The sequence below is a fragment of the Labrus bergylta genome, chromosome 9 (assembly GCF_963930695.1).
Source record: "Labrus bergylta chromosome 9, fLabBer1.1, whole genome shotgun sequence".
Taxonomy (NCBI): Eukaryota; Metazoa; Chordata; class Actinopteri; order Labriformes; family Labridae; genus Labrus; species Labrus bergylta.
The window spans coordinates 2,338,807-2,353,516 of NC_089203.1; the positions used below are offsets into that span (position 1 = coordinate 2,338,807).

The 14,710-nt window shown below is 43.2% G+C and overlaps 1 protein-coding gene across 1 annotated transcript; it reads right to left on the reverse strand.

Annotated features, from left to right (window-relative positions):
- Positions 1 to 760: 760 nt before the first annotated feature.
- On the reverse strand, positions 761 to 14,252 carry slc7a11 (solute carrier family 7 member 11). The gene is made up of 12 exons (XM_020658553.3): positions 13,771 to 14,252; positions 12,693 to 12,819; positions 10,045 to 10,160; positions 7,613 to 7,738; positions 7,089 to 7,188; positions 6,852 to 6,896; positions 6,528 to 6,651; positions 4,821 to 4,924; positions 4,469 to 4,565; positions 2,498 to 2,647; positions 2,183 to 2,360; positions 761 to 1,615 (listed from the first exon to the last, which is right to left on the reverse strand). Exons 1-12 carry the CDS (start codon positions 14,009 to 14,011, stop codon positions 1,560 to 1,562), a joined length of 1,464 nt encoding a protein of 487 aa, XP_020514209.1. The 5' UTR covers positions 14,012 to 14,252; the 3' UTR covers positions 761 to 1,559.
- Positions 14,253 to 14,710: the final 458 nt, after the last annotated feature.

The following is a 14,710-nucleotide window of genomic DNA, read 5'->3' on the forward strand; positions in this document are numbered from 1 at the left end:
ACATTAGGTTTAAAATCACATCAAGCTGTCACAGGTGATCTTACAGGTGATCTTACAGGTGATGGCGGCTGTCTGACCGAAACACATGATGTTTGGCGACCCAGTGTTTTCACTGTCAGGTATTGGCCGGTCACCATGGCGACCGTAGTACAAGGTGTGTTTTTATTGCGCTCCTGAGCGTTGGTGTTGGGAGATCTGTAACTGTCTCCTTTGGGGCAGCTGTTGATATGTAGTTATATCTGTTGTTTTAGACGCAGATTGTTTGTTGGTAAGTTTGGTTGAATGTAAAAATTTATTGTTTGGATTTCACAGGCGGTAGTGGCTCAATTGGTAGAGTCGTCGCTTCTCAACCGGAAGGTCGAGGGTTTGATCCCTAGCTGGCTAAATGTCCGATGTGTTCTTGGGCAAGACACGTAACCCCAAATTGCTCCCGCTGCTTCGGTGGTGGTGTATGAATGGCATTAGTTAGTTCTGATGAATGATACTACATAGTGATCATCACTACCATCAGTGTGTGAATGGGTGGGTGTGCCATGTGGTGTGAAAGTGCTTTGAGTAGTTAGAAGACTAGAAAAGCACTATATAAGCTCAAATCCATTTTACCAATTATCACTTCACATTTTCTCTCTTTCTCTCTTACATCACACTCGAACGTCTCCAAGGTTTGATTGGAGGCGAGGCGAGATGACCTGGACCACATAAACAGTTACAGGAATCTTACCAATACCTGAAAATCACTGAAAATAGAAAGGCCACACTATTAGTTTTCTCAGACTTTTATTTTAGTTGCCATGGTAACAACCAGTTATGGTTAATCGTTATTTGGACTAGAATCATATCACAGTTTATCTGTTATCGTGACATTTTAAAACAAACCTGTTCATGTTGTGTAGAAAAAGCAAATCAAACACCTTAATAAGCTAACAGAACGTTAAAGAGGGTGTTACAGAGTTATATAAACCTAACCCCCCCCTCCCCTCCAAAAGACTGAGACTGGAACCCACAACACAGTCTACAGCTTCAACAAAACAATAGATAACCAGTCAGAGAGTCACAACAAACACGAAGGGTCAATCAGCATTTCAGCAACATCACATTAAAATAACTTGAAGTTGTTCTGACAAAAATCTTTATAACAAAAAGAATCATCAGACAAATCAGACAATCCTAACATTAAACATTTGTACTAACCCTGTTCTCTGTGTTACAGGTGTGTGTGTGTGTGTGTGTGTGTGTGTGTGTGTGTGTGTGTGTGTGTGTGTGTGTGTGTGTTTTATTTCTATTTTCTTTAAAACAAAGTTATGTTCTGCATGTCTTATACAAATGTACCAACACCGAAGTGTGAAGTGCCTCTTGTTTTCTGGGACAAGTTCCATATAACTAACGTTATTAAGTTTGTGGCTCCACCTAGAGGTGCTGACCTGTTACTACAGAGACTTTGGGCTAATTTGGCTCTTCACATTGCAGACTAGTTATTCCTTTGTTTCCCCAGTAATGAGGTGCTTTGATTTTTGGTTCCAAGTGGGACAAACCAGGGCTGTTCTGATGCGTGTGTGTTTTTATTGTTCAGCTGGAACGACCTCCAAGAGGATCTGGAGCGTTCTGTTGAAAGAGTCTGAGGACACAGAGAAGACATAGTTTAAACATGTCTGACTCGTATTAATGTGAATAAATCCTTGTTAGTTATTAACTCTCAACCATTATTAAAGCTGTAACAGCAGGAGAAACTTTTAAAAAGCAACATGTAACTCTGACCCCTATTGTTTAAAATGGGTACTGCCAAATTCTCAACATTGTAGAGAGCTGTCTCCCCCCGCCCCCCTCCTCTCTAGAGTGGATGCTCACACAGGTCACCATGTGGTGGACACTGAAGCTTCTGTGTTTATCCAGCTCTGCATGGGTCTGTAAACCTTTCTGTCTCCATTTTTCAAAAGCATCTCCAATATTGATCCTAGTTTGAGCACGTGTATTGTACTTACCTTTTTTACAGACTTTGACAATAACTAAAAATGACTTAAACACTAAATTCTCAGTCAGTCGATTTACTTAATCATTTACTAATTATATATTTCTAATGTGAGCTGCTGAATGGGAGCGTGATAATAAAGATTATATTTAATGTCTTACCCAAATATTTATGATAATTTATGAATATAACTAAATGGTGTCTTTGAATACTGACCTAGCGCCCGCTGCAGCCACGCCGGGCGCTCTTTGAAGTGAATGAAGATGTAGTAGGCGGGGATCCCAGTGAGAGAAATGGCGAATCCTATCCCGGTGTTGACGGGGTCGGAGTACAGAGACAGGAAGACCATGAAGAAACAGGTGAGGCAGAAAATCACGGGGATGAAGAGAGGGACCTGTGGACGAGTCAGAGTCAGCACAAGTCTTTACATTAAAATATATTTGATTTAAGACGAAACAAGTTAAGCTGTGTTCAGGTTTGGACAGACCTTAAAGGGGCGGGGTATATAAATTGAATGGGCGGGGCATTTACCTTAAAGGGACGGGGTAGGTCTGGTTTGGTGTATCGGAGATAGATTAGACCCAGAACCACCACCCCAATGAAGAGCCAGCGCAGGAAGCTCATGAAGTTCAGCAGGCTGTAGAGGTCACCGACAAACAGCTGGAGCATGGTCATAGGGTACTGTAAACACACACACACACAAACACACACAATAATAATAATAATCATAAATTGTATTTTTGTTTCATTGTTTGTGGTTGGGGTAAGGGTTCAGAGACAGATGTTAATGTATAAAGGTTTTTTTTTTATTGGCTTTAAGACTAATTACCTAAATGTATTAGAAAAAGACAAACTGAAGAAATTCAATCTCACATCGTGACCAACAAGGTGTTTAAAATCTGAGATCAGGAGTCATGTTACCAAATTAAAACAGTCTGAAGTCTAGAAACTCCAGGAGGTGGAGTTTATTTGTCTGTGAGGGTAGAGAGATAATACTCTCATAGTTCTACTATGTTGTTGTCGTCCCCCTACCACACAACACTGCCTCACTGCTGTCTCTCCTCCTTCATGCCTGTGGATGCCCACCAAGTGACCAACTGCCTGGACCCCATGCTTTCAACCCTGTTCAAAGCAAGTCTGCCTGTCCTGTGCCCCATAGTGATGGACATCATAAACTCCTCCCTGGCATCTGAAACAGTTCCTTTGTTTTTCAAAATGGCCTCAGTTAACCCGATCTTCAAAATCCAGGGTTGGACCCAGAGGACTTAGACAACTGACGTCCAATCTCCAACCTTCCTTTTCTCAGTAAAAAGCAGTCGCCACTAAACTACATCTAGACTTTGTCATACCATTAGCTCTATGAGCCCCTTAAATCTGGATTCAGAATACACCACAACACAGAGACCAACCTCGTCAAAATGACTAATGACCTCTTCACTGACGTAGATTCCAGTCACATCGGTTTACTCATTCTCCTCGACCTCTTTGCAGCCTTTGACAATCTCCCATGCCATCCCCCTCAACAGCTTATCTCATTATCTCAGCTATTACGGCATCACCGTAATAGCTCTCTTCTCTTTTCAATCCTACTTCTCAAACAGAAAACAGTCCGTCAGCGTCTGCAACTCCAGCCCCCCCCCACCACCCAGCACAGGCCAATCATGGTGTGCCTCAAGGCTCTGTACTTGGACCCATCCTCTTCATCATCTACATGCTCCCTCTCCGTCTAATCATCTGCCAACCTTCATCCGCCCATTCTCTGAGGTCTGCAACCTAGACATCATCCTGGACTCAAGCCTCTCATTCAACTCCCACATAACTAAATCCGCCTTCTTCCATCTAAATAATATCTCTTCACTCTGGCCATCGCTCTCCAACTCCACAGCAGAAGCCCTCGTGTACGCCTTCATAACCTCCCGTGCTGGACTGCTGTAATGGAGTCCAGGTTGGGGTAACCAGCAAAGCCCTAGACAAGCTCCATTATGTCCAAAACTCTGCTGCCAGAATCCTCACCTGCACTAAGTCTTCACCTGAAGTACATCACCCCAACCCCTCAATCACCTGCACTGGTTCCCAGTTCCAGATTGAAATACAACATACTCCTCCTCACTTATAAACCCCTCCACGGCCTCCAAATTTGTCCGTGATAATAAATCTCCACACTGGTGGATCATTTTACAGAGTTTATATGTTAAAGCTACAGTTTGTAATGTGTCAGTTAAAATGATTATATTATTAAATATTATTTATTCATCAGCTCTGAATCAAACGACCAATCAGCAACAGCTTGCTCATAACCAGCCAATCACATCACATCTGTGAGGAGGACGTTTGGGTTGCTGGGCAACAGTTTCAAACTAGCATCATCCAGTTTCTATATTTACATGATGCTAACTGTCATTTAAAAAAATAAAGGTAACCATAGCAACCATTCAGGTAACCATAGCAACCATATAGGCTACAATTTCTTTAACATCATTGTTGTTGCTGCCGTGAACTGACCAGTATGAGGACAGCAGCCAGCGGAGTGTGTCTGTGGACATGGACCATTGACAAAACCTCAGGGAGCTGTCCTTCACGAGACGCCACGTAGAACATCCTGTGAACACACACACACACACACACACACACACACACACACACACACACACACACAGACAAACACACACTCACAGACAAACACACACACACACACAGACACACACACACAGACAAACACACACACTCACAGACAAACACACACACACACACACAAGCAGAAAAAGCAATTATCTACTGAATATGATTAGATAATATTTATATTAGATAGTATGACAGCGTCTGTAGCAATCAGTGAGAAATAAAGCATCTCTACCTGGACAAGGCGAAGAGGCAGCCGTTCATGGAGCCGTAGCACGACAAGGCCACGAACACGGGCACGAAGATGGAGAACTTCCCGAACAGCTTCTCTGCAAACGTCTGTGGCGAGAAAAAACGCAGAGCAACGTGAGCTTTGGAGGCCAGTCCAAAGGTTTTACACTCATGCACTAAACTCTGGGAAAGTTAGCGACATGTTCACAAAGGAGAGCCAAACCTGGATCTCTTAGTTTAAAGTCCATTAAAGGTTCACCTCCCTGGTTTGTGTGATCCCCCTCCCCCACCAGATGAGGACCTGAAAACACTTAGCCGGTTTAAGTGTTGAGCCTGGAGCGACACAGACACTAAACCAACGTGTTGACTGGTTCATAAAAATGCTCTCCCTTTATTCAATACTCTACAATGCATGTTAGCTCACACTGTACAACTGAATCGTTTACGACGCCCGACCAGACCTTTCGATTGACGTGCTCACACTGTACGATTGAAATCGGGACGGAGCGTTGACAATTGTTAATAAAGTTTAATTTGAAAAAATTAAAGGACGGCGGTCGGTGAAAGAGAAGGAAGTGGAACTTGTTGTAGGATATAGAAAAGTTGAAACAATTGTAGATATATGGATACAAGTTTCAGAAAAGTGCTACACTGATGATCTGTACAGAAAACAAACAAAAAAAAAGAAAACGCTGGGTTGTGTCCTGCCGCTGGTCGCCATGACTACAGTCCTCCCTTGTCTCTCTTGATTATAATGTAGTCACACACAACTTCTGCTGGACCCTTTCATGACTTAAACGTCAAGATTTTAAATTCTAAATATTAAACATGTTTGAAATAAATCGCTCACACTACAAGATAATCTTAACAGATAATCGGGTCCGAGCAGCCTTGAGTCGAAAGCGACCCTGAGATTGTCAGGAAGGAAGAGTCGGAGCTCAATTGGCCCGATTATCCTGCAGTGTGAGCCAGGCTTTAGTGAGGTTAGTTAGATGGAAGTAGAGCGGCCGACTGAGCTGCTGCATGAATCGTCATAAATGGGTCATGGAGAAGAGAAGGCACTGCTTATTATTCATGGATTCATTCAGAGCTGATTAGTCACCGTCCACGCTCCACGGACCACGACGAACCTCCAGGAACATGACCACGTTTATCTGTGACGTGTTGGCATATTTTCAGACAAAGTTACACTATTTATTGAGCATTCTAGGTCATTATGATGCGATGATATGTGACATGCCTTCATTTGGACTTTATGTTGGAGATTGAGAGAGAATTAAAGAAGCACCTTTTTTTATAAAGGTTTACACATCCCACCCACTGAAACTGGATCATCTGTATCTACATGCAAAGAAAACACTGAGCACGCAGTTCAGATTGAGAATCACAGCCTGAAACCAGCTGAAGCGTTTTCGATGATAAGATGTCACAGAATGACCTCCTCTGAAGCTCCAAACGTCTGCAAGCTAACAGGTTTATCCTCAGGTCCATCTCTGCAGAGATCCTTTATGTGATGATGTCACAGCCTTATAACCACGATCTCTAATCTTTGAAAAATGACAGCTGCGTTTCTCTCTGTTATTGGCGTTTAATTTCTCCGTCAGGAATCACAGCGTTAACATCAGAGTAAATATCAGAAGGGGCCGTGTGTTAAATAGAATTTACATTAATATTTAACTTTTTTCCATCTCAGTTTGAAGATGTTTCTCACCACAGCAACGGCGTCTGAGGCCAGCAGCTCGTCTGCCGACATCACAGCGTAGTACGCCACGTTGGTCAGCACATAGCAGGAAGTTACTATCGCCATGGAGATACAGATAGCCAATGGCACTGTCCTGATGAGAGGAATGAAATAATGAGTGGAGCTGCTCTTTAAACTGTCACAGAGTAAATTCAGTTTATCATTATTTACAGTGTGTTTAGGGATGTTTTAGTAAATAATAGATGTAAAAATCGCTGAAAAAAAAGAATTTCTGTTTCAGGTTTTTAATTTAATTAAAATTATTTTTATTAGTTAAACAAACATCAAACTCACCGCTCAGGTCTCTCCACCTCCTCCGTTACAAAGTTTAAATAAAACCTGAAGAGACAAACAAAAGTTGATGTCTGATGATACATAGTGAGTGTGTGTGTGTGTGTGTGTGTGTGTGTGTGTGTGTGTGTGTGTGTGTGTGTGTGTGTGTGTGTGTGTGTGTGTGCGTGTAGTGTGTGTGTGTGTGTGTGTGTGTGTGTGTGTGTGTGTGAGTGCGTGTGTGTGTGTGCCCATACCTACCACCCAGCATATGCAAACATCCCTGAGTAGAAGGCCAAAGGCATCCCGGACAGTTTCATATCGCTCAACTCAAAGGCATTCTCGAAGTTCCTGGTCTCCCCTAAACACACGCACACGCACACACACACACACACACACACACACACACACACACACACACACACACACACACACACACACACACAGACAAACACATCTTTTTCAGTAAGTCTGAAGCTCTTTCGTCTCGTCTCATCTATCTAATCACATTGCATCTCTTTACGTCACATCTTATCAACAACCCAGCTGCATTTTCACATTGTTTCTAGGTCTTCCATGTGCTATGAGGACGTTGTTTCTAGGTCTTCCATGTGCTATGAGGACGTTGTTTCTGGGTCTTCCATGTGCTATGAGGACGTTGTTTCTAGGTCTTCCATGTGCTATGAGGACGTTCTGCGTGAAGTCACAGAAAGTTCCGCAACAGTACTGACTGAAAGAAGCTCTAAGAGGTTACCATGGCAATGCTGAAGATGTAGGTGACTCACCTTTGAACAGCTGGAACATTCCAGGCACTATGATGATGGCGATGGCCAGAAGCTTGCTGCAGGTGAGAAAGATCTGGATCCTGGCGGTCCACGTCACACTCATACTGTTCAGGTACATCACAGAAGCTGCAGGAAGAGAGAAAAGGACGTCAGCCTACTTTATTTACAGATGTTAAAGTCTATCATCCTGTCTTGTTTCATTCACTTCCTGTTGTTCTTAAAGTCATCTTTCTTCATCTAAAGTTCTCAGAATCATCTTACATCTGTCAAATCTTCTCTGTGAGTCAAACTAAAGGCATTTTGAAATCTGAGCACAGACTGTACAAAAGATTTACAACATGACAGCTCCCTAAACGAGAAGCTAAAATAGTTAGAGCTCCCCCTGCTGACTGGCTGCAGTATAGGTTATAAACCCCGCCTCCTCCATGTCAACGTTTGTTATGTTCATGTTTTCAAACTATGAAATCAAAATGTCAGATACATTTGATCTAAAAACCAGTTTCTTCATTGTAGCTTTTTCAAGTCATTTTCTGTTCGAGCCTTCGAGTTCATTTTAAATCATTGATTTGATGATAAAAAATAAATATAACTCAATGATTGACAGCTGCGTGTTGAACTTTCCATAAACAAGAGTGTGTGCTTAAAAATCAACCCAAGAATCTGTTCTGCTCTGGACTCAGGTGATCTGTTCTTAACTGGTCTGAACTTGATCTGGTGTGATCTGCAGTGATCTGGTCTGATGTGGTTTCAGGTGATCTAGTCTGATCTCAGGTGATCTGGTGTGATCCCAAGTGATCTGTGGTGACCTGCTCTATCCTCTTTGATCTCAGGTGAACTTTTTTTTGATCTAAGATGATCTGGAGTGATCTCAGGTGATCTGAGAGCAGCAGGTGTAAACAGAACAGAGGGTTTTGGACCTGCTGTTCTCATGTTGATCTTGAAACTCTGCAGCAGGTCTCTCAGGTTTCGATCATGTTGAGTTTCTGAGGAAGGAGGAGGTCTAAACCTGGACCTGTAAACTTGTTATTACAGATCATCTCAGTTTCTGAACAAAGAAACAAACCAGATTCCTCCTCAGACTGTCAGGACGGGAGAATCAGAAGAGAGAACAAACCTTCCTTTTTTTAATACAACTGCTAAAAACCACCTCAACTTGTTAAAGTGGAAACATAAACACGTCTGCATCACAGTTAGGCTAACAGTCGACCTCGTTCACCAAACTACCCGAACCATGAAGCTTACCATTTAAATGATCCAAAACATCCTATGTTCACTCCAAACGACCATACAGAGAGCGTTCTCTTAAAACACAGACGGCTGTCTCCTTCATCAGAGGAACGTCTAACAAACACAACAGCAGCAGCACTCAAGCACATCATGAGTCATGTGTCAGTTCTACCTGCAGACTGAAGACAACATGAAATATATTAATCTCATTTACTCTGAGAGACAAACACACTTAATAACTTATCTTTGTTTTACAGCACGACAAAAATGCTGCAGTAAAACCTTATTGGCAAAGTTACCTAACATCCGAGACGTGACAAAGTCAAAACACAATGAGCGAAACCTTCACTTTAAATATAACTGTAAACACTTCCTGTCATAAAGCTTAGGGGTCATTTTTTTTTCTTTTTTTTTATAGTTTTATAAAGTTTTGAACATTGGAGAGTCATTTTAGAAGCTCAGTGTAAAGGAGACATGGAAGCTGTATTATTTCTGTATCCTGTGGTGTGAGTCAGTGAGCAGCTGTAAATAAATAAAGTCATTGAAGATCCTGAGCTACAAGCTGATCCGATATGTTTGTGAATGATTATGAAGACTTGTGAAACCACAGTTAGGGCAGGATGTGCACACATGCCTCAGGTAACACTGACACATGTTGCATCATCCAACCAACGAAAACACTGAATCCACGCTAACCCTTTCCTTTCCCACAGACAGAGCCTGCTGAAAGTGGAGGATTACGCTTGAGGCAGAAATGTTGCTCCTACATTTCACTTCAGCTCGTAAAAACGTCTCTGCAGGCTTTATATGTGTCTGCACTTGTTGTAGTGTGTGTGTGTGTGTGTGTGTGTGTGTGTGTGTGTGTGTGTGTGTGTGTGTGTGTGTGTGTGTGTGTGTGTGTATTCACATGTGGTAGTGTGTATTTCTATCGTACTGAGTGCATTTTATTTTTCCTTTGTACTACCCCTCCTCCTCCTCTTCCTCCTCCTTCTCCTCCCACTCCTGCTCCTCCTCTTCCTCCTCTTCTTCCTCCCCCTCCTCCTCCTCCCCCTCCTGCTCCTCCTCTTCCTCCCCCTCCTCTTCCTCCTCCTCCTCCTCCTCTGTCTAAAACCTGTCATCATGTCAGTGTTTTTCTGTCATTTACAGACGAGGTTACTCCAGGTCAAACTGTCCTCTTGGATTAATTAAAGTCCAGCTTTACGTACTGATGCCGATGCCGGTGGCCAGTTTGACAGCAGTCGGAGGAATCCCACAGGGCATGAACAGTGGCTCCAGGATGTACTGACCAAACGCCAGAGAGATGACGGCCATCCCTGCGGGCCTGGAGGACACACACACACACACACACATACACACACACACACACACACACACACACACACACACACACACACACACACACACACACACACACACACACACACACACAGATAAACACACACACACATGCGTCAGTGTTAGTGTGACTCAGGGCAGGTATGTAACTGCAGTAAATGTAGAGAGCTGATGTATAATAATAATAATAATGATACATAAAGCATCATGATGACTGAGGACCTGAACTCTGTACAGATTGGGGTTGTGATCAGTGCAATAACTACTGAGTGGAATCAACTGATGTTTTTTAATGGTTTTTTTTATTGTTCTGTGAAAATATGGATTTTCTCTATAATGGCATCTCTGTATCTGTTGTTATCTGTCATTTTGTGGCTGTATCACCTGTCATATGTCGCTGTTCATCATTCACCTGTGTTGAGGTTATGGCCCTCTGATTGGCCATTAAGCTCTAATTTAGGTCTCTTTTCAGGGTGAGTCCAGAGAGAGTCTCTGCAGCCTCAGAGTCTCTGCAGCCTTAGAGTCTCTGCAGCCTCAGAGTCTCTGCAGCCTCAGAGGCTCTGTCTCTTTATCCTCTCTCTGTGTTTTTGTCTCTCTTTGTTTCCCACAGCTTCAGTCAATCCCAGCAGCCCGAGGCCACATTCAGACTGGGCAGCTCAGGATAGACAGCGGACTGTTTTTACTACTCCGCCTCAGCTGTGTACACACACAAAGCGTTTTCTCACCTCTCCACTCGGACTAAACACAGACCCCCTCACAAGGTCACAGCAGGTTTGCACGCCTGATGTGGTGGCCTTTCACCAAACATAGAGTCAGTCATCTCTAATACCGATCATCTTCCATTGTTCTATTATATTGAACAAATGCAGCTCTCTCATTGTTTCAGACAAGCAGTCAGTTTTTATGATAAATGTGTGAAAATGTACCAAACTGATCCAGAATGCACTTCTTTTTCCACACTGTATGTTTGTCAAATCACACACCAATGACTACACCAACAACGATTAGTAGAGATAGTTCGAGCTGCAGAGTTGGAGATCTTTCAGACATTTTGACGCTCTTTGACATCACAGCTGCTTTGGATCCAAACCGAGTCCAGCCTTTGGTTTTCTTAATCGAGCTCATCACTTCTCCAGCTTCCTCAACAGAAGAGTGTTTGATACTCTTATGATCCTTCATGATGCTCCCACCACCACAGACTGAATGAGACTCCACTTGTCATGATCACTGACATATAGAAGTGGACGTACCCACTAGATTTAAGACTCTTGTTTTGAAACCAACAGATTTCTGTTTATTGGTAGATGGCCGTGAAAATTGAGCAGCTAACTTCTGGGAATGGCTCTTAAAGCTCATCTTACTGCCTTCACATGTGAAAATAAATATGAACATTTTAAACCATATCACCTTCATTACCAATATCCTTTATGTCTCCACCCAGCTATTTTGTTGTAGTTGTCTGTCCTGCTACTCGGGTGAGTGAACCAACTCACTCAATCTTTACTCCAAAAGATCAAACTTTTTACAAAGTATTCTTAGTCCTTGTGTTTTGTTGCTCTGGCTTGCACTGCTCCACTCTGGACGCCATGAAGACGTATGTAGAGCCTTTAGAGAAACCAAACACTGGACAACGCGTATCAAAGGTTACACACAGCTCACAGCTCCCACCAGTCACTCAAAAAGGCCACGCCCCCTAATTCTACATCACTTTAAGCACTTAATATAAAGTGAGTTGTATAAACATTTGGCCTGTACAGTTGAAGAGAGAAATTAGCTCTAAAAACTGTTTTTGTACCAGACTGTAAACATGTTTATTTTAACATGGAGCTCTATGGAGACTGACTCACTGCAGGAGATAGACTCTAGTGGACACTGGAGGAACTGCAGCTGTAAAGTTGGACATTTTAACATGGGGCTCTATGGGGACTGACTCACTGCAGGACACAGACTCTAGTGGACACTGGAGGAACTGCAGCTGTAAAGTTAGACATTTTAACATGGGGCTCTATGGGGACTTACTCACTGCAGGAGACAGACTCTAGTGGACACTACAGGAACTGCAGTTTAATCACTCTCGTCCTGAGTTGCAGATTTTCCTAATAAAGTCAGGTGACTCAGAACAACAGTCTTGTTCTCATGAAGTCGTGTTAGTTGCCACCAGTCCAAAAAAAAAGTCCAATATTAACTTTTTTTAAATCTTTGTTTTAGGTCTCCACTGACTCCTGAGGGTCATTTCTGAATGTCTGGCTGCTGAAAGATTCACTTTTTTGACTGTTGGTGAGGCTGTGGGTTTATCAGAGTGTTTCCCTGGCAGCTGCCTGCTGAACACGATGAACCCAAACAGAGGAGCTGTCTGTCTTTAAGACTAAACACTGAGCTGAAAAAGTTTGGTAGGGGGACTGCAGAGCTCTCTATAGAGTGATCACTTTAATGACATAATGATTTAATATACGAATGAATGCAGCCTTAAAGGTTGAAGTTTTTTTGTGCACACCTGAGTAGAGGATTCAGACGTTACCTGATGGCGACGAGATCCACCCACAGTCGAATGAAAGCCATCCGAGGGCCAAAAGCCTCCATGATGTACGTGTAGTGCCCACCTGACTTCTTGATGCAGGTCCCCAGCTCAGCATAGCACAGCGCTCCTGCAGAGACAGAGGTGACAGATCGTCTGAGGGATCATGTCTGTAAAAGTGTTTGAGCTACTGTCTATAAAGCTGTGTGTTCCTCTCTGGGCCCCTTCACAGCTCAGATATACCAGTGTGGGAGACTCTCAGCTCCGAGCCGTAACTGAAGGCAGGAAGATTTAGGTGGATGGACTTTAATTACAAGTTTAGGGAATACAACTTCAGGGCAAAGGGAAGGGGTTAAGGAAGGGAACTGGAGGATGATGTGCTTGGACTTTTCATTACATCGCAAATGCCGAGGGATTTAAGTATTCTGTAGCTGTCGATGCAACAATATACACATGTGCAGAGAAAGACCCGTTCTCTGGAGAAGCAGGACGTCTACGCTCAGTAAAAAGTGGAGTTTCTAAAAACACTGTCCTCATTATCACGACGTGGTGACAAACATCCTGCAGCCTGGCTCATGATCTCAGGGAACACTTGGTAAAGACGGGGTGACAGTCAAACAATCTAACTTCATATACGTTTCATATTTCTCATTCACAGACACAAAGTGTTTCCCAGCGTTACGATCCACTATGTTTCTGCAAAGAGATGCATCGTAACCCAAACTCATCTTTGTATTATAGTTTTAGGTTTCTCATATGAACCTCAGTGTTTAATTAAAGAGCTCAGCCTGAAGTGTGAGTGTTGATTTGAATGTTTGCAGATACGGTACACCCAATCCACCTGTTATCATTTAGAGCACTATAACACTCAACAATGACAAAGACTGACAGGAAGTCCAGAGAGCCATCATTTCCACTTTGTGTGTTCTTCGATTTAATATTTAAAATCCATTTGTAGGGTTAAAGCACATATTTAATGAAGCTTCACGTCAATATCCTCACCTTCTTTTTAGGAATAATTAAATGATAACAAACAGTTTTTTTGTTTTTTTCTCTGAGACTCGATAAAACATCAACTCACCGAAGAGCGACAGAAGCCCGCAGGTGATCCACACCAGCAGGGACATTCCTATGCTGCCCGAGTGCTTCAGGATGCCTTTGGGAGAGATGAAGATGCCGGCTCCGATGATGGTGCCGATGATGATGGAGATCCCTCGGAGCAGGGTAACCTTCTTCCCCAGTCCCACCTTGTTCTGGTCCTGGTCCTGCAGAGACCCATTGTTGGAGACTTTGTGCGCACTGGATGCAGACCTTTTGGTCATTTCTTTAAACTCAGTCTGGGTCTTTTCAGTATGTGTTGTCCCTCTGCTCCGGCCTGGACTCACTCAGTCTGCTGTAAAGTCACTCAATGAGAGTTGGAGTAAATTCCAGGGAGGACAGAGCTCCTCACCCCCCCCCCCCTTCGCTCATTCATGCCCCCCTCTCTAATCCGTCCTGCCCTGAGGCCTGCTCTTCACCGCACAGACTTCACCAAACTTTAGTCCCTGCTCCTCTCTCTCTCCTCATGGTGTGTTTGGTTTCTGCTGTCCCTCCTTCCACGTCCCCGGCCTTTTATTTACTCGTGTGAAAGCAGCTGTGACTCATGTGGGAGAGGAGTGGTGCTGCTCCGTGCACACTAATCATGACACAGCAAAGAAGGGCTCATATCTGTTGTTACCTCTCACTCTGCTGCTGCTGCTGCTGCTGCTCTTTGTCTCTATACCTACTTCACATCAGGATCCAGCTCCAGACTAACTCTGTCCCAGGACAGACTTTATGAGCTGTAATGGTTCAAGGAACAGAAACCTGGAAAGTTTTGGAAAATCCACCACACATGAACAAAATATCCTTTCATTTAGAGACATTAAAAAGACAGAGAATATGAGAGTGATAACTATGAGACAAACAAACCACATGTTTGTGAAACTCTCAACGTTTTTAGAATCAAAGGTCTGGAACTGTACAGTGAAAAGGTTGTTCTG

Excerpts from the sequence above, each read along its gene's own strand:
- slc7a11 (XM_020658553.3), bottom strand. The coding sequence starts at position 14,011 with ATGACCAAAAGGTCTGCATCCAGTGCGCACAAAGTCTCCAACAATGGG. Across the intron at positions 6,897-7,088 it reads ATGTTTGCATATGCTGGGTG|GTTTTATTTAAACTTTGTAA; the intron begins GTAGGTATGGGC and ends TTGTCTCTTCAG. Across the intron at positions 4,925-6,527 it reads CCTCAGACGCCGTTGCTGTG|ACGTTTGCAGAGAAGCTGTT; the intron begins GTGAGAAACATC and ends TTCTCGCCACAG.